At 36.5% G+C, this 20,977-nt stretch overlaps 1 protein-coding gene across 1 annotated transcript in view; it reads right to left on the reverse strand.

Annotated features, from left to right (window-relative positions):
- The window catches only part of ZNF407 (zinc finger protein 407), a 380,727-nt gene that overhangs the window by 201,309 nt on the left and 158,441 nt on the right, over positions 1-20,977 (reverse strand). The window contains exon 4 of the mRNA XM_081951166.1: positions 8,218-8,292. Within this exon, the coding sequence (XP_081807292.1) occupies positions 8,218-8,292 (75 nt within the window). The remainder of the gene's footprint in view (positions 1-8,217; positions 8,293-20,977) is intronic.

Genomic DNA, 20,977 nt, shown 5'->3' on the forward strand with positions numbered 1-20,977 from the left:
TCAAGATATTTTCTCCTGTGTAAAACTAAAAGGGAAATGCTTCTAGTAAAGATGATGTTAGCTGTATATTGTACATGTGAGTATTGTCTGAATGATAGTATACTTTTATCATTCTATAAAGATATTTTACGCATATGATGCAGCTTTAATTAACTGAATCATTGTTTTATGTACTTAATGTTTTAATGTTTTATTCTATTTCTCATTCAAAGAGAGTCTGGATCTTACGTGCAATAACTGATTATTTAACAACTGCAATACAACATATCAGCATTAAAATCCAATAATGAAATTAGAAAATGAATAAATTAATCCAATAAGAATCTTTTTTCAAATGGACCATCTTTAATCACAATAATTTTTAAGATCAAAATCTGCAAGATATGACTAAGTAAAGCTTGTTTTGAGCTGGTTTGATTCAAAGATGCTTTTCCATATGGCAGTCACAGGGGAGAAAATCTTTCAGGCTGCTGAAGATGATTTGAAACTGAGAGGGCCTGTTAGTCATATCATGCATACCCCATGGTGTGCATACTTCTTAATTTCCTGAGGGAAGCATTCTGCATGTACTTTGGCAGCTTTTCCTTTTCCTTTATTAACATACTATGAGATAGCTACCACTAAATTTACCAAGGATGGTAGTGATTGTTGTAGCTCACCTGTAATGAAATCTCTACAATATAGACTCTGGGCATACTGCTGGCAAACAGCAACATATCAGCTAGTATGTATGATACAAATGTACGCTCAGTCACCCAAAGGAAATGTAAAAGGATTAATATACCTCCTGCAGGAAATAATGCACCTAACAGGTTTCAGAAATTAAACATTTCCACAACTCAAATTGCCCAGCTCGGTAGCAGCACTTTGACCTTACAAAATGCTAAACAAGGCCTAAAGGTTGTTTGGACATGGATGGGAGATCACCAATAAACCCTAAATAAAGACCGGATAAGGAAGTAATCAGAGGTGGTATTCAGCAGGTTCTGACCAGTTCTGGAGAACTGGTAGCGGAATTTTTGAGTAGTTTAGAGAACCGGTAAATACCCCCTCTGACTGCCCCCTGATCAATTCTCTGCCTCCTGAGTTCCAGCTGATCTGGAGAAAATGGGGATTTTGCAGTAACCTTCTCCTGGAGTGGAGAGGGAATAGAGATTTTACAGTATCCTTTCCCTGGAGTGGGGTGGGAATGGAGATTTTATAATATCCTTCCCTTGCCACGCCACCAAGCCACACCCACCAAGCCATGTCACGCCCACATAACCGGTAGTAAAAAAATTTGAATCCCACCACTGGAAGTAATGGCACACTAGTTTCATGTGTAGCCAAAATAAGTCAAGCAGAACTTAAGAATGTCTTAATTGTTTCACGTTTTTAAAGTGTAACGTACAATATTTGTTTCTAGCACTCAACACCAAATAAAATTTGACTACCAAGTCTTACAAATGTGTTCATGACCAAACAGTTGGAATACAAACTCTCTACTTTCTTCATGTAATTCACTGTACATTTTATCCACTATAAATGAACTACTAATATTTTCTTTTCAACAGGGAGCCTCAGTGTCCAAAACAGACTACTAGATATCTGTAAAAGAAAGCATGGTGGAAATGTTACTTGAATTTATCCCCTAAAAAAAGAGTGAGAAAGAAATGCCAACAATTTAATGGATATATCAGTTGTATTAGGATGAGGCAGCCATCTTCACGGTCATGCAAATGTGAAAACGGACAATCATAATTATGAAAATGAATACAGCTACTTGGCTAATGTTTTTTCATGGAACTATATAACAGAGTGCATAAATAAAGCAGAAGCACCAGCTGTGTGAGTAATTCTGCCATTTGATTTAGTAGATGAAAAAGAAAAAAACATAACTAAGGCCAAAGGATTTTTTTTTAAAGTTACATCAGTCATTAAATATTTACACTGAAAAATTAGTCTAAAATATGAAGATTTCATATTTCAGTGGTCTTGAAATTTAGGATTAAGTCACAGTTCATAGATACATCCAAAATGACAATAAGTATTTTAGAAGATTTTTTTTCTGATTCTATGTCTATATGTTTCTGTATTGGAGTCAGCGTTAATATGGATTATCTCTGAACTCAATTAGTTTCCAGGTCCACAGCTGCTCTATCTTACTAGGGTTCAGTCTAAGCAGTCCATTGCACCTAGACAAGATTGCTCATGAGTTGCCTCACTCTAGCTAAAATGAAGTGGAAGAAGAGATACTTAGAAGGCTCTCCTTTCTGAGTTATGAATTCCATTTGGTGGTGGTAAGTGAGCCTCTATGATATTGGCCAAGAGCACAGAAATCTAAGTATCGTCAGCATATATTTATTGTGTGTATAATGTATGTATGCATATATGTATGTATGTATGTATGATACATACATGCATGCATTTATTCTATGTAGGCAAATGATCTCCCAGAAAATTTATTTAAATACTAAACAGTACCGATTTATTTGTGTTCAACAATAACAGTGACAAGGCTAAACTCTGAGGCAATCTATAATGGAGTGTGTGTTCTCTTGCCACCCACCACTACCAAATGGAATTCACAACTCAGAAAGGAGAATCCTTCTAAGTGTTTCTTCTTCCACTTCATTTTAACTAGAGTGAGGTAACTCATGAGCAGTCTTGTCAAGTACCAACGAAGACCAGAAGTAGACCAAGTGCTAAAGAGAACTATCTGCCATGGCTTCAGCAAGTGCAAAACTCCATTTAGTGCATTGAGAAACCAACAGAATCCATGAGGTGCCTGAAGCAGACTCATCAAACATGTCCTTCCTACCTGCAGCAGGTTAATTCTGTGGAAACTAGATAGTGAATTTACCATGGCAAGAACTAAGGGAAACGTTCTCTACCCTCAAATCTTGTTCCAAATGGTCCATCTGGAAGAAACCCATAGTTCTCATGGTGGCCATTTAGTCACATGCTATTAGCCAAGTCCCCAAGTAGAGTATGTTGAAGTCTCCCAAAATATAAAGTCTAGGAAACTCGATCAATCCTTTGATATGTTAGATAGATGTAGTAAAGATTGATCTGTGCTGCAGGGAAGGTGATATAACATTGTACATGGGCCCAACTTCACAAATAGCACGAGAAAGAGGATGATTTCATTTATTAATATAAATATTTATTTAGCACGTAAATTCTCTGATAGGTTGAACAGAGGTAAAGAAGATCTATTCCTGAAAAATACCTGTGTGCTACTCTTTAAGATTAACTAGATATCTAATTTTTAAACTATGCTTACTTGCCAAAGTGTTTTACTATACGTATTATCTTACTTTATAAGATATTCCTCTCAATGCAACTATCTATATTATCAAATGTTTGTTAATGCAAGATACTTCGTTAGGAAATAATTTTATTATATGTCTTGAGAAGCCCATAGGAGGTTATTTTTACTCTCTATATATTCATAGACAGGAAATATTTTGAACTTATTTCAATATATTGTTTTGAACACAAATGCATGTATGATTTAAATTTTTTTTCCCCATATCTCAACCACAAAGACTTGAAAAAAAAATATGAGCCAATTAATAATGTCTAGTATTTACTAAAGTATGAAATATATACTTGATTGCAATAAAACCTCAATAGAATGGATTAATTGGGAGGGGCGTGCCCCTTATTCCCATCTATCCATTAATTATAAAAAGTTCATAATCTGTGTAATTTGCATCAACTGCATTGATTTTATGACCGTTGTGGTAATTTTACACCCATTGTATAATTATTCAAATAATATAAGTAGTTGTAAAATTAAGGGGGGGAAATAAAAACATAACTAAATTGTTTTGCCTGAACTACCCAGGATGCAGTGATGATTTTAGAAACTATGTGGTTAAACATATCTGAAATCTGCTAAATGGCAGCTTATTAGATTGAGGTGCTACTTGACTATAAACTTATTGTGTGCACGTAGAAACACATATACTTTCTTACTATTTTTCAGTAAAAGACAAAAGAATTTGGAGTTCTCATCCCTTTTCATAGAATCAAACTCTTTTATTCCAACCACCTTCATGGCAGATGGTTCTGTATTTCATACACCTGCATGGGCAGCAGGCTCCGTTTGACCTGTGCATGTTTTACAATCTGTTTGTTTTGACTTTATTTATTTATTCTCAGAACACAGGTGGGCGATGTGTATTCCTTTAGAGGGAACCCAACTCCTATCATCTCTCACCATGGCCCATTCTGTTTAGGGTAGATCAGTATAAAATTAAACTGACCTACATTACTGGACAAATCAGGGGAGAAGAGGAAGAGGAGAGTTGGTGTCTTGCTTTCTGAAGTTTAAAGAAACATTTTAATATGGTTAATATCTTTTGTTAAGATTTATTAGAAAAGTATGTTTTAATAATATAAATTAGATTTGCAATAGAGGCTGTCCAAAACTAAGCAGTAGTATTTGACCAAAGACAGAACTAAGGCTAATCTCTTAAATAGAAGCCTTTGCTCCCTTGCTGCGTAAATTACAATGAGTTTATCCAGTCTGTTAGTTCAGCATCGTGATTAAATGCTCCTTAAATCCAGTCACAAACACCAGGGAAGAACAAACAGAAAAATCAGCAAAATGGACTGTACTGTTTCAATCTAACTCATCACCAGCAAGGGACAGCTAGTGGGAAATTAAAATTGTGAGTCCAAATCTTCCACAAGTACTCAGCCTGGTGGGACATTAAAAATAAATGCTGCATTGTTAGAAAAGCCCTGTCAACAGGGCAACTTCACTTTTTAAAATGGCTGTGTTTTGTTTTCCAAAGAATGGATACAATCTCACACCCATCATCTCTATCAATATACCTTCCTGCCAGTTTAGGGAACTTTTAAAAGCACAAAATGTGGATTTCTGAACTTGTGCCTTTGCTCTTAAGGTCAGTAGGGCACAGAATGTTGCAGAAACAGCTGACCACTACAATTCATCACATCTTTCCTGTGCAAGCTTTGAATTAAATGATTAGCCAGAAAGCTTTACAGAAAAGAGGGGACACAGCAATGCTACAAAGCAAAGATAAAGATTAAAACGCTCAATGATTACTAAAAATCATGATTCCCAGCCTCAGATAGAGCATCTGAATATCAATGGAATGATACTTTACAGGCCACCCAGTCACAGGGGTGGCGTAAGCTACTTCTTACATAGTATTTATGACAATTATATGGTAACTGGCTGTGCCTCAGTATAAATACATTATCTGGATATGAAACAAAACATTAGAAGAAAGTGCTAGATAAACCTGCTCTCAAACTGGCCAATCTATGTAGCTTCCTATACACTTAACATATCTAATACATGTACTAGGGGTTTCTTGTGATGGGTGAAATCTTCCACTTTACTTTGCCATTAGGTAAGTGTTGTTTATTTTTTTTACAAATAACTCAGGGTGGGGAATTTATCCCACACATCTTCTGCAATTATTTTGCCCACAACAACAATCCCGTGAGGTGGGCTAAGGGGGAGAGAGAGAGAGAGAGAGAGAGAGAGAGGGAGAGGGAGAGGGAGAGGGAGAGGGAGAGGGAGAGGGAGAGAGAGAGAGAGAGAGAGAGAGAGAGAGAGAGATTGTTTTCACCCAATACAACCCATCAGTTGACAAAGCAACTCCATCTAAATGTTCAGAACACTATTTTTCTATTTCTTATATCAAGTTTAGTTGCAAATTTTGCTTTTTCTGCTTTGTTGAAAATCATGGCCAGACTCTAGTTTAAAGAATGAGCATCTATAACAACATGTTTTATATAGAGAGCCCTCGATAAATATTTGTATATCAATGAGAATGAACCCGTCTTGGCAAAATCCATACTGTATATAAAATATGAGATATTGAAAGTGATCTAAATACCAGTTGGTATATAATAGGATTGGAATATAATTTATGAAACACCAGTTTCAAAAAAAGAAATGAATTACTGGAAGTATGAAAACTGGTGGCCTCTAATATATATTTTCTTCCTTGAGAAAGAATTATACAATATTTGGGGAAAGCATCAAAATGTGATGCTTAAAAATGTCAAGCCAAATTTTGAAGGTAGTTACACAGACAGAGAGCCCAGACTATATTAGATTTAATCACCCTACAATTCCCCACTAAAGGATGTTTCATTGTGTTGCCAATAGTTATTGCTTATTCCTCATGGTAGCACAATGAATCATCAAATTGTCCCGGACCAGCAAGCAGAGAGATATGGTAAGCATTTGCTCCTTCCACTTACTCTATACCAAAGTCATTGTACCAATGGAAATGGAAGAAATTTGTGCTAATAACAAGTGTAGATAAAGGTCAGTGATATGCAAACTATTCTGAACTAAATAAAACTGAATTTGAATCATCCTGTTTTTTTTAATTAGCTTCTAAAACATGAAAGAATATAAAATTGTATAATATACAGATCCATAATAATACATAATCCATGGGTGCAGCTGTACTTCTGGCGTGTCAGCACAGTGTTAATTTTGAATATGTTACCATTCTTTTAAAATGATATTTTATACGTATTTGATGGGAAATACATATAGAAACCATATATATTATAACCATGCAGTTTCCCAAGTATACTATAAAAGCATACACAAAGAAAGGCTTTATGCATAAGGGAGAAACTTATACCCTTCATCATTCCTTTCAGTCTCAATGTCAAAATTGGATTTTGATTAATTTGATTAGATTTGATTAGCTTAACCATTAATTTATAGACTAGGGTTTTCATCACTGACATTTTTAAAGGATTCTGCCAGAGCAAGAAAATTTGATTTACAGCCTTAAAAAATGTCATTTCACCTTCTATTTAAAGACTTCAGGTCTCTCACTATGAATGTCTATCTAAATGCTAACAAAAAGTTTTATTCTAATTATGTCTCCAGTGGTTTTCAATAGATATTATATATAGGGCAAGAAACTTAATACTTGTATACCCACTTCAAACATCCCTACAGAATCAAAACTTCATTGGACCACAGCAACAGAAAAATCAATTGATGAGAAAGATATCTATCATCTATCTATCATCTATCTATCTATCTATCTATCTATCTATCTATCTATCTATCTATCTATCTATCTATCATCTATCATCTATCTATCTAATCTATTTATCTCAGTATATACCGTGTTTTTCTGAGTATAAGACGCACCGGAGTATAAAATGCACCAAGGTTTTGAAGAAGCATTTTTTTTTAAAAAAGTAGGTAGGTAGATAGAGGGGGAGAGAGGGAGAGAAAGAGAGAGAAATACAGTAGGTAGGTAGGTAGAGAGAGAGAGTAGTTAGGTAGGTAGGTAGATAAAGGGGGAGAGAGAGAGAAATAGAGGTAGTAGGTAGGGAGGGAGAGTGTGTGTAGGTAGGTAGGTAAGAGGGATAGAGAGAGATATATAGAAAGAGGGAGAGAGAGAAATACAGTAGATAGGTAGGGAAGGCGAGTAGGTAGGTAGATAGAGGGATAGAGAGAGGGGGGGAGAAATACAGTAGATAGGTAGGGAGAGAGAGTAGGTAGGTAGGTAGATAGAGGGAGAGAGAGAGGGGGGAGAAATACAGTAGGTAGGTAGGGAGAGAGAGAGTGAGTAGGTAGGTAGGTAGATGTTTCCAGGTGTATTTATCCATGTGCTGAAGAAGGAAATTGCTGACAATCTGCAGCACCTAAGACTTTCTTTCTGCTGGCACAGCACTTGATCAATGTAATTCTCATCAATCAGTTAAAGAGCTTTCCAAAAGGGAAAAAAAAACTTTTTGCACTATGCAAACCTCCCAAAAACGGCCTGTTTTTCGTGAAAACGGCCTATTTATTTCAAATAAAAGGCTTGAATAACCTTGGAGGGGCTTGCAGAGTGCTCCTGGGGGAGTGAGGGGGCCAAAAATGAGCAAAAACTGGCCCATTTTTCATGAAAACAGGCCCGTTTTTTGCTTATTTCTGTCCTCCCCAGCCCCCAGGAGTTCTCTAAAAGCCTCCATAAGGCTATGCATGGCCATTTTGGTGAAGGGGGCGGAGCTTTGGGAGGCAAAAAATGCTGTATTCGATGTATAAGATACATCCAGATTTTCAGCCTCTTTTTTGAGGAAAAAAGGTGCGTCTTTTAATCCGAAAAATACGATATCTATTTGTTTCCTATGTGTATAGAGACAAACATGGACCCAGTACCATATACTTATTCATTAACTAAACACATGCACACACAGAGCTGTAAAACTATTATTTTAGTTTACCTTTCTTTTGGTGTACCTACTCCATGTTTTCCTAGTAAGTGTGTGTTTAAATGTTTCTTCATTACAAACGCCACTCTGAAAAACAAAATTAATTGTGGTTATTATTTCAGTTTAGCAACAATTAATGAACATATACATGCAATATGAAAGACAATATAATTTAGAAATAATAGTTATGATAAAGCCTAATAAATATGTGGAAGAGAGGCAACATTAAGGTAAAGGTAAAGGTTCCCCTCGCACATATGTGCTAGTCGTTCCCGACTCTAGGGGGCAGTGCTCATCTCTTTTTCAAAGCCGAAGAGCCAGCGCTGTCCAAAGACGTCTCCGTGGTCATATGGCCGGCATGACTAAATGCCAAAGGCGCACGGAATGCTGTTACCTTCCCACCAAAGGTGGTTCCTATTTTTTCTACTCGCATTTTTTACACGCTTTCGAACTGCTAGGTTGGCAGAAGCTGGGACAAGTAACGGGAGCTCACTCTGTTACGTGGTGCTAGGGATTCAAACTGGCGAACTGCTGACCTTTCTGATGGACAAGCTCAGCATCTTAGCCACTGAGCGTCCCTGGGGCAGCATTAAGAAAATGTACAAATATAAAGGTAAAGGTTTCCCCTTTCCAATGATTTCTGACTCTAGGAGAGGTGCTCATCTCCATTTCTTAGCTGAGGGAGCCCGCGTGGTCCAAAGCTATTTCCATGGTTGTGTGGCCAGCATGACTAAAGGCCCAGGCACATGGAATATTATTACCTTCCCATCGAAGTGGTACCTACTTGTCTACTTGCATTTGCATGCTTTTGAACTGTTAGGTGGGCAGGAGGTGGAGCAAATAATGAAAGCTCACCCCATCGCTTGTGCTTCAAATCTGAGCTGTCAGCTTTCCAGCTGATAAGCTCAGCATCTTTAACCACTGAGCCATTGTGTCCCCTTGTAAAAATATAGAATACATTTTTTAAAAAAAAATCCTGACATAACTGGAAACTACAATCAACCATTAAATACAGCGCCCAGTCTCCCTACATCTCATGCAGGGTCTTGTCATGCCATGGATCTTCCTGTGTTTGATCTTTCTCTCATGTCCGCTGCTGACTCAGATATACTGTAAGCAACTCAGCTTTGGGTGCAATCTTACTAATGTACTCCTGGATGCTGGTTTTGTCCAGAAATCTGACTCTTGACACTCACCAGATCCCACCTACCCTTTTTTCCCCCATCTGATGCATAATATCTGGGTGCTGGATTTGGGGTGAAAACTTCCATACATTGTTTAGCGGGTCTTCACCACACAACTTCCATGTCTTATTTGGCCAGCTCACTATAGTGGCAGGCTAACTGATGACTGGTAGTGTGTATACATCAATGGAATCAATATTGTTCTTCTCAATGAGTTGGCTAGTAAGGACTTATCTTATTGTTTAGTGGTACTTGAGATATTGCTGACTACCTTGCCTCCACATCACGATCCCCAAGTGACCGTGAGATACCAAGGTACCTGAAGCTGGTCTGTATGTCTGCTATGTGGCCTGCTGGTAATTTTACCCCATTAGTTTTAACTCCCTTCTCCCTCTTGATTATCAGCCAGCCAAACTTCCCTAATCCAAATTACATCCAAATGTCCTCACTGTAGATCCAGATCAGATGAATCAGTAAGTTGACATCTTGTTCATACTTAGCATACAGTGTGATATCATCCATATAAAAGAGGCAGCTGATGGCAGAACCATTCTTTTTTTAAAAAAATTATATATTTTTTATTTTCAAACAAACACAAACACACAAAACATATAACATAAAAATCTCTTCAACTGCATACAGTGTGTCGATCGGTTACAAGGTCTTTCTGCGTCCTTTCCATAGTCATCACTTGAACTTTATCAAAAATCACATATTGTCAATCAAATATCTTTGTATACATTATTATTAGACTTCATTTGTTTGATTATCACCATTGTTTCTGCATTTTAAACAAGATATTCTAAATATGTATCCATTTATATTATAATGATTCATTATATCATCTTAAATATATCCAATAATAAAGAATTTTTATATCCTATTCTGTCATTCTATTATTTTAGCATTGATAACATTCTCTAATAATTTTCAATTCCATGTTTTTCCATTATTAGTATCATCAATCTAATATAAATGTATACAAATTGTTATAATTGTTAAAAATCCATTAAGCATAGCTATTATTACATCCTTTTTATATGAAACATATTAAATTTGAAGTAAATTTATATTATGGCATTTCATTATATCATCCTGAAATCATCCAATGATATTACATCTCTATATTCTATTCTATATAGAATTCTATATCTTTTATAAAAAGGTTTTTGAACATCATTTCCATCATCCTCACTTACAGTTTGTATAAAATTTCATATTATCAATCTAGTATATATAAATGCTTTATTATCATTATTGATCATTTATTTGGCTATAGATATTCTTACTTTGTCTTATACATAGTACTCAAAATTTAACTACATTTACTTAAATTTTATTGTGACATTTCATTTCATCATCCTGTATCCTTCCAGAAATAGTGCAGTCCAATATCTCTTGCCATTTGTAGAATCTGTATTCTAAGTGTTTTCTTGATATATGTGGGCTTCTCTTGACAACTTGTTATTCATTGCATATCTTATAAAGATTCGAAACCCTCATCTGTTCCTTTCATCAGCTTGACTTTTGTTATCGCTGATGCTTCTGCCGAAATTACTCTCATTGTTTCTGCCAAATTTTCTCCCCTTTCTTCATCTATATTTTGACATCTGAGATAGAGTTCCAGTTCATCGATCTCTCCTTTCCGTATTTTGCATTTATCATTTCCCTCCACTCCCGATTTGCTGTCAGTGTCAACAATTTTCTTATCACTTTCATATGTCTCTGTGGTTTTTTCAACTCTGTCCTCAAATTTCATCATTGTTTTATAAGTATTCTCAATTCTTCCCTCCATACTTTCTGTATTTTGATCTATAATTTCAAGTCTCTTTTCAATTCTCTCTGTGATTATTAAGACTTTTTGAATTTCTAGCATAATTCTTTCCAATATTAGTCCATTTTCTTCTTCATATTGGGCCATTTTTCCAGGTTATAGACACTACCACTAAAACATCCAAGGCTTTTGTTAGGTTTCAAACAAATTCAGTAAAGTTTTTCAGCTCAAAGTTTTCTCTTTCCTTTAAAAAAACACCTGTATAGCCACTGACCCTTTCAGTAAACAAAGCCAATAGCTTTGTATTATCAGATGTTGCCAAGCCTCTAGCCTCTAGATGGCAGTGTTACATTCTTTCCCTCTGTTTTTGCCTCTTTTTCTAAGCTCCGAACTCCGGAACAGAAGAAAAAAAATGTTTAAAGATTACGATCCGGCCGAGCCTTGTGAGGAAAGAAGCTTTTAATCCACAATACAAAAAATGTAAGATGTATAGAGGAAGAAGGGGAAAAAAAGATCAGTCCAGTTTGAAAGTAAGAGGCATTTGTAAAAAGTCCATCCATAGAAAACAAACAAAATTAAACTAAAGTGAAAAAGATAGCACAATAGTTTTAAACCAGGGTTAATTCGCCGCTTACTTCCTTCTGTCTTCAATTTTATTTTAATTAAGTCTTTTGGGTTTTCTCTTCTCTAATAATAAGTATTTTTCTCACCATTTCGACACACTCTCTCCTGTTCTGCTTCCATTTCAGGGGACTGTCCCAACCTTCTGCAGCCATTTTGACTGCTTCTCTTGTAGCCGGCAAAAAGAGCTTTCTCCTGGATTGATCAGGGACTTTGCAATGTCCCTGAGATCAGCAGGACCTGCTCTTCTCTATCACCCTTCCTTCAGAATGGTTTAGGTCCAAAAAGGACCGTCCAGCAACAGAGATATTGACAGCAATCCTGGAACCCCAAGATTGCATATCATGTCGTCGTGACATCAAGCCCTGCCCTCAGCAGAACCATTCTTGAATTGTATCCATATCCAGTCCCTGTGATTATCTGACTAAGGGGGATCAAGCTGATGCAGAACAACAGCAGGGACGATGCATCACTGTTGTATAGGCCACACTTGATTGCCACTTGTTAAACTGTGTGACATCTCTCTCTCTCCTTCCCTCCCTCCCCCCTCTCTTTCTCCTTCCCTCCCCCTCTCTCTGACAACCCATGCACATCTGTATTGATTATATACAAAGACAAGAGGGATTACAATGTTAATTTGTTGTTACATATAAAATATTCACGCCTAATGGCACCAGGATAGCAAAAGCCAAATCATGATGGATATCGAAACATGAAAACTATCTTTATGCCTAACATTAAGAACCAGAGTTGGGCAACAATGCAAATGTGAAAAGCAAGACATCATTTGAAGTATGCATCTGTTGGGAAAACTAAAATCAAGACCATATTTTCCTGGAATTTCTCATCAAGTGTTAATGATCATATAAGGGCAGAAAAAAACATAGTTGTTTTAAAGTACTCAAAATAGACACTATCCCCATGTCATACATCTTACTAATCACATCTTGCCCTTCAAATTCAGATGTCATTGCCACCTTTTAAAGACAAAGTAGTACACTTGGTTTAATTGTGAAGAAGAACACAGTGCTAATGGCACAGATTTCCAATGATCAGTTATATTAAATTTAACTATGTGATTACATAAGCAAAATGTAATATAAAGCAGATCAGTCAAATTAAAATGGCATCCATAGTAACTAACACAAGGCTGAAAAACACAAAACACAAATGAAAGAACAAAAATAATAAGTTACTGCTCTTACTTTCAGTGTGAAAAGGGCTTGCAAACATTTTTGTTAATTATGCATTTACAGCTGTCCTTCATAAAGTTAATTACTAATAGCTGAAAGGCAGTAGAAGTCTATTTGCATATGTACATGAAAGGCATGACATATGCAAAAATATGATTTTAATTAGTATTCCATGATATGACGGGCTACAAATCAAGCTGGCAGATTATAAGATTTTTAACATTAAATGTTGAATTCATTTATAGATGCTTCCACTAATGGACAGTACAAGATCTATAAAATACCTTAGCATGTAATATAAAAGCTATGAAAGGCAAGAAATAGTACATCTCCACTTTATATATAATATTATCCAATCTTCATGTCTGGTCTGATTTAGAAGATTTCACATTATTAGAAGAAATCTTTATTTTGGGTAGCCTTCAGGGTATAAGAATATCACTCTGGTATTTTTAAAATGATAGAGGCTTTATTATTTTTTATAAAAAGTAATGGAATTCCACTGATTCTCAGTGGTATTTTTTTATACTTGAGTAATACATATGGGCAACCCAATATCTAAAATTTAGAATAATTTATTGCACTTTCATCACAGTGACTTTGCAAGAGTCAGTAGAATTATTGCATGTAAATAAAATGATGTGAGTAACATAAAATTCTCAGTCATCATAAGAATGCAAGGAAGTCCAAATTTCTTGCCACTGCTTTTAGAAAGATGGCAGAATCATCTTAATATTATTGCACGCAATATTCCAACATGACTGAATTCACAACACTCCTATTTTGGAAAACCAAGGCTTCCTTTATTCCAATTAATTGATTAAAAGACTAAAGTTAAACACAAATGCTTAATGAGTACATGATCAACAAGACTATGTTTATTAGCATGATTCACAGTATTTATGTTGGATATGATAAGTAGGAAAATTATTAATGTGATTCCCCTATTTCAAATAATAGTATTAACCACTGTGGTGGTGGTGGTGATTACAAGCCAATAATTTAGAACAGTGTTTCTCAAACTTGGCGACTTTAAGTCCTGTGGACTTCAACTCCCAGAATTCCCCAGCCAGCTATGCTGGCTGGGTGATTCTGGGAGTTGAAGTCCACAGGACTTAAAGTCGCCAAGTTTGAGAAACACTGATTTAGAACATGATAATGGCCTTATAACTGAGATCATAATAGGTGAAACATCTCTATTTGAAAGTGAAATCTGTCAGAGACAGAAAAAAAGGGGCCAATTGATTGAGATCTGCAACATTTGCAAGTGGCAGACTTGGACTTCCCATCTGTTTTGTGTAATAGTAATTTATCATTTACTGGAAGTTAATAATGATTTGTTTCTTTCTATGGTATGCATCCATTTTTTTCCTCGTTCTGTTCAACTCTGATTTTAATTCTCTGAGACTGCCTAGACAAGTCCCTGGAGTTTTCTTGGCAAGGTTTTTCAGAGGTAGCTTGCCATTCCTGATTCCTCGGGCTAAGAAAAAGTGACTGGCCCAAGGTCAGCTTCGTGCCCAAGGCAGGTCTAGAACTCTCAATCTCTCAGTTTCCCATACAGTACTGCTTCCACAGAAATGCATTGCTACCGCTGTTTCGAGCAGCACTACATTCCCCATTAAAACACATAATCAGCTTATCTAACATTGCCTTACCAAAAACCATTGTGGTTGCCCTAAATGATCCATGATTCTTCTCATTTATTATGATCCCAATTCTGCCTAACTTTGCCTAGACTTTTCTAGCCAAGCCCAACTGCCTTTTTTCACCAATTTCTTTGCTTTGATTTCCCCTGAAATCTATCCCTCTATCCATCATTCCATCTGTCTGTCCGTCCATTTGTTTAATTTGTTGTATTGATTGGTTAAATAACATTAAACATTTAAATCAAGCTGTGCTACCTTGCCACATAACAAATAATGCATTCTAATGCGTGTTATATTTGCAAAATCTTTTTTATGAATCAGAGACATATTACCTTTTCATGCCCTATAAAGGCTTTCTAGGAAGAAGGAAGGAAGGAAGGAAGGAAGGAAGGGAGGGAGGGAGGGAGGGAGGGAGGGAGGGAGGGAGGGAGATCTTGAATCCTGTGCTTTTGCTCTAATGCAATTAAAACAAGGGAGAATATGCAGAAGGAATCATAGAAAATTTGTTTTAAGAAGTAAAATTATCTATGGTATCCCTCTATTAAACATGTGTAAAACATTAGTATAAAGTGCATTGCTTCCCTTGAGACACAAGAGGTTTTTATCTATATTTTTGTTATTTATTATTTTAAAAAGATTTGCACATTAGCCAGAGACAAAAGAAAAGATGAGGTAAATTAATCTGGAAAATAAAATCTGCAGCCTGAGTCTAAACCTTGGATTTATACATTCAAGTTCCCCTAAATTTTTAAGTAAAAACTACTTTACAAACATATGGAAGGTTGCATTGAATCATATGTATTTAAACTGGCTGAATACATAATACAGCCTAATATAGTACATGTCTACCTTTCCATGACAAGTATAAATGAGCACAAATCTGTGAAGTCAGCAAGCCTGAAGAATGACTGCTTGAGTTTTAGCATGTATTTGAGGAGGAAAAAACACAATCACATTGAATGAGTTTTCAGGAGAGTTTCTAATTTTGGACATTAAGAACAAATGGTGAATTTATTTGACAGAAGCCATAATATATGAAAGATCATCTTTAAATAATATTTAATCTTGGGTACACAAATGATGCTTTTTTAAACTACCAGTCTTCTATGTATTCAATTCATTGCAAGCTCATTGTATCACCAACAAAAGCTGATGATCAAAAGTATTCCCCTTAATACTAGTTAATCTAGGATAATCAAAGTGATCAACCTGTATTTTTACTAGTAGCAGATTTTTGGCTAATATTTGATCCTCCCCGTGATGCCTAATTGGCTGATACTTTGGTTGATAAAAGCATTTTTTCTTAAAGCTAAACTATATTTATGATACTTTCACAATCACTTGGCACAAGAGATCATACACTGAATACTCCAATCTAGGGTGTGCTTTTTTCCCTCTATTAATTCAGCTTTTAAAAGGTAAAATTATAATTCTAAGAAGTGATAAAAGCATCCTAAAAATCAGCCCAAAGGATTTTATTATGCAATTCCTTATACATATGCCAAAAAGCATGAAGCAGAATTAATCAGATATCCATGACAATGTACATTAGTCTATAAAACTATGACAAATCCAAAAAGTAATAGTTAATCTGGGATTATCAAATATTAATAAAAACTCTTCCAAGGATTCACTATAAAATATGGACAAAAGCACATAAAACTGAAAATAAATTCTACATTACAGAAATAAGATCTACTGAAAGTAAGGGCATTTAGTTTCAACTTGATATCTGTAGAGCTTATATTTTCCTTTTGAAAAAGCACTACATCAAAGAATCATTTAGTAATTCTATTCGGTTCTTATTGTCTAAAAAATAGGATTACAAAAACAAGTTGGTGTGTAGATATAAAAATGATACAGGAGTTAGCAACATCTTGTATTGCTGCAATATTAAAAAGGAATCTCTATGTACCTTTTCATGCTCTATGTAGACTATGGTGGACAATCTGTCAGTGTCCCAGACTCCATTTGAGCAGAATGATGGACAATAGGTTTGTTGATGTGCTGTTCAATGACCTGCATCAATCTTCAGAATAATTTACCGTCTATATCAGACAGATGATTATGGATGAGTTGCTCACTATCTATCAATCAGCTCTGTTTTTCCTGCATATTCCTATATCTATCATTCAAAAAAGGGAGAACTGTCTCTCAAGATGCTCTCCACTGCTGTGTCTGTGACATCAAAATGTGCTGTTCAAGATGTAAGAGAATTATTATTTGCATGATCAAATGAAATGGATAGCTCTGATTGTCTTCCTTCCTGTCATCCTCTTCTCAGAGAAGAGATTATCTCACTGTCTGAGTCTCAGGGTAGCCAAATAATAGGAGTTATTTAATAGAAATTATTTAATAAATAGAACAATTATGCCACATAAGAAATCAAGCTCTGGGTGAACTCTCATATTTGGAAAGTCTGACCAAGAAATTTGCAGGCAGAGCCTTCTCTGCTATAGAGTTGAGAATGTGGATATATTTAATTCATCCTTCAAGTCTTCCTCATCATTCCAAAATACATTTCAGCATGGTTTTTACATTGGTTGGGGTTTTCTGTTTATATCTTGCATTTTTTACTACTAAAACTTGTAATATAATGTTTTAGATTTTTTTAAAACTTTAAGTTTTCTAAATGATTGTTTTAGATTGAATTATTAACTAAAAGCAAATTTAAGACAACTTATTATTCTGTCTAATAAGCATTATTTCTACATTGGGAAAATGAAAGGCAAAGGAACACTAAACATACACATGTGGACATCTATGCACACATACTGTAGATGTACGCAAGCATACACAAATTAGTAGGCTGCCTGACTCCCATTGAAACTAAAACATTAATGGGCCCATAGACCAACCCTCCCAACCTTCCTTCCTTCCTGGAATCATGATGCATATTTTTTTCTTTGCTTAAATTATGACTTGTTACCGTGTTTCCCCAAAAATAAATCAGGGTCTTATTTTCTTTTGATCCCTGAAATTAACTTTAACTTTTAACTTTTATTTAATTTATAAACCGTGCCCTCTCCCAGAAATAAGCACTAGGCTTTATTTTCGGGAAGGTCTTATTATTTTTGAGGTGGAGGAGGCGGTGAGCGTGGTCACCTAATGGCTGCTGTTGTATTGCAATATTTTTAGGGAAGACTTATTTTGGGGGAGGGCTTATTTTAATGTATGCGCTCAAAACCCGATTGGGCTTATTATCCGGGGAGGTCTTATTTTCATGGAAACAGCGTAGAACAAACCATAGTTATTCACATCTGGCTGCAAGAGGGAACTACAGTATGATCTGTTTAAAAGACAAATCTCAGCTCCTCCTTTACTGATGTAAGATGTGAGAAAGCAAGTTTGAAGTTCTACAGGTTTACTTCTGTAACAAAACACATTGTAGCTGTTACATTTAAACTGACTACAGATTATACAGTTAAAGAATTTCATTGCTGTAGGTCTTGTAAATAAATCATGTGTCAGATAAGACAACATGTTCTTGTTAAACCTTCCTACAATCACTTCAACATACAGTAATACCGTAATTTATACTGCACTTTACCGTTCCTTGTAAATGAATTTATATTTTTAAAAAAAGTTTTCTCCAAAATACATACTCCAGAGATGTAATGTTCACTTTCTTTTTTTATATCAAAAATTAGAGAAATTAGTAAGTAATATATTAGACTAGTATACAATATAACATAATTAGTTATATTACATACTAGTATAATATATTACTCATTAGTCTATCTAGTTTATTGTCTAAAATCTGTCCATTGGTTTATGCGTTTAAAAAAAAAGGTTAAGTTCACATTTCTCCTTCTTTTTTTAATTAATGAATTTTGTCGTATTTATGTAGGGTATATTGGAGGTGGTGACCTTTTGAGAGCTGCATGCAATGAAATTTCATTTTAATGTATGCTGATTAATGTACATTTAAAGTGACAATAAAGTTATTCTAAGTCTAAGTTTAAGTCATCACAGTTGAGAAACACTGTCCTAGCGTCTATGTTAGCGATGGCAAACCTTTTTTGGCTCACGTGCCAAAAGTGGGGGAAGTGCAGGGGGGCTGTACGCAAGTGTGCTGCACCCATAATGAATTCGCAACCCCCAGCATGCATGCGCACATGACAGGCACCCCCCCCCATTTTTGGCATGATTCTTTCCTCCTCCAGGCTCCAGAGGCTTTATAGGAGCCTGGGGAGGATGAAAACAGTCTCTCCGCCCCCCCCCGCCCTGAGGCCCTCGGGAGGCTTCAGGAGCTTCCCTGAAACCTCCGGAGTGCAAAAAACCAGCCCTACAGGCAAACCGAAAGTTTGGGAAGGGACCTCCGGTTTGCTCATAGGGCCAGTTTAAGTCTTCTGGTGCCTTCCGGAGGCTTCCCTGAAAGCTCTGAAGGACAAAAAGCGACTCTACGAGCAAACCGGAAGTCCGTTCCCAAACTTCTGGTTTGCCTGTAGGGCCGGTTTTTTTGCACTCCAGAGACTTCAGGGAAACTCCTGAAGCCTCCGGAGGGCCTCCAGAGGGGGCAGGTAGGCTGTTTTCGCCCTCCCCAGGCTCTTATAAAGCCTCTGGAGCCTGGGGAGGGCGAAAACAGCCTACCTGCCCCCTCTGGAGGCCCTCCGGAGGCTTCAGGAGTTTCCAGGCTCTTATAAAGCCTATGGAGCCTGGGGAGGGCAAAAAAAGCCTACCTGCCCCCTCTGGAGGCCCTCCGGAGGCTTCAGGAGTTTCCAGGCTCTTATAAAGCCTATGGAGCCTGGGGAGGGCAAAAAAAGCATGCAAAAAATGGGGGGGAATGCCTGTCATGCGCGCAGGCACCCTGTGGGGTCGTACATTGCATTATGGGTGCGGCATGCCTGCACACGACCCCCTGCGCCTCCTGAAGGCCCCTGAAGGCTCCAGAGGACTTAAACTGGCCCTACAAGCAAACCAGAAGTCTGTTCCCAAACTTCTGGTTTGCCTGTAGGGCTGGTTTTTTGCACTCCGGAGGTTTCAGGGAAGCTCCTGAAACTTCTGGAGGGCCTCCAGGGGGTGGTGGAGGCTGTTTTCGCCCTCCTCAGGCTCCTATAAATCCTCTGGAGCCTAGGGAGGGCGAAAAATGGCCCCAAGAAAAGGCTAAAGTCAGATGGCCAGCGCGCACATCTGCTCTGGCCAGCTGACAGGGCAACACCTCGCGTGGCCTGACAAATGGCTCCTCATGCCACCTGTGGCACGCGTGCCATAGGTTCGCCATCCCGGGTCTATGGTGTTTCTCATCCCACACACAGTAGCCTTTAGATGTACGGACATCACAGTACTCACCAGCCAACCTGGGCACTTGTAAGAATTCAAAACGTTTAAATCCACGCAATGCATCTGTAAAGTGTTGGGTTTGTAGAAAACTAATTGAGATGAATACAAATAATTCCTTCAAATTATTCTAGATATCTCTAATAATTTTATATCAATTGTACCACTCCACTTTTGTTTTCCGTCTGTGTTCTGCATTCCCATAGCTGTATTTCTAAGTACTCAGCCTGCCCATATTAACCAGGTAACTTCTAGATGTGTTGAACTATTCTCCCTTAATGAGGAGATTCCTAGCTGAACTGTCTGGAAAGAATGGAAATTGTAGTCCAACACTAACAGGGCATCAGTTTCAGAAATGCTGAGAGCAATCAGTTAAATTTGCAAAAGGAAAAAAACCTTTTAAAAAAGGCTTATATGTGAAGGACGGGGTATTAATATAAAACAAAGAGCAAAAATTACTATACGGAATTTTTTCCTCGACACCTTTTTCTTAGTGCCAAAGGATATATGTTCGAATTTATTTTAATTTATATGCCAATTTTCTAAGACAAATGGTGGCCAAAACAATTTGCAACATAAGATAACTGATGATGAATATATACATCATTTTGAAACAAAATTTGTTGCAATACTACAATAATCAGCAACACAAACCTCACATTATAAATCTAAGATTGATTTATATATACTGGATTTAATATTAAAGACTTTTTAAATGAAGAACATGGACAGGAAATAAATAAAAGCAAGCTTCATCATACAATTAGATCCATCTTGGTTGCATTTCATGAGGTCAACGCAGCGTGATTTAAATATAATTTAAAGCTTTACCTACTTGACTTTAACTGAAGACGCTGACATTATCTAGTTTTAGGCAAATTCTTCTTGTAATAATTCAAATTCTTTAAAAATTTGATAAACTTGATTGGGAAGAAGCTCATCTAAAGTATTAAAACCTCTGTTAGACCATGAATTAAAAAAAGAAAAGATTTACCTGGTACTTTCAAACAGAGATTGTACCAAAGGGTAAAAAAAAGATTTATTAAATCTGAGCCATTATATACTTTGCCCTGA

The sequence above is a fragment of the Natrix helvetica genome, assembly GCF_964273705.1.
Source record: "Natrix helvetica genome assembly, chromosome: 4".
NCBI classification, from domain to species: domain Eukaryota; kingdom Metazoa; phylum Chordata; class Lepidosauria; order Squamata; family Natricidae; genus Natrix; species Natrix helvetica.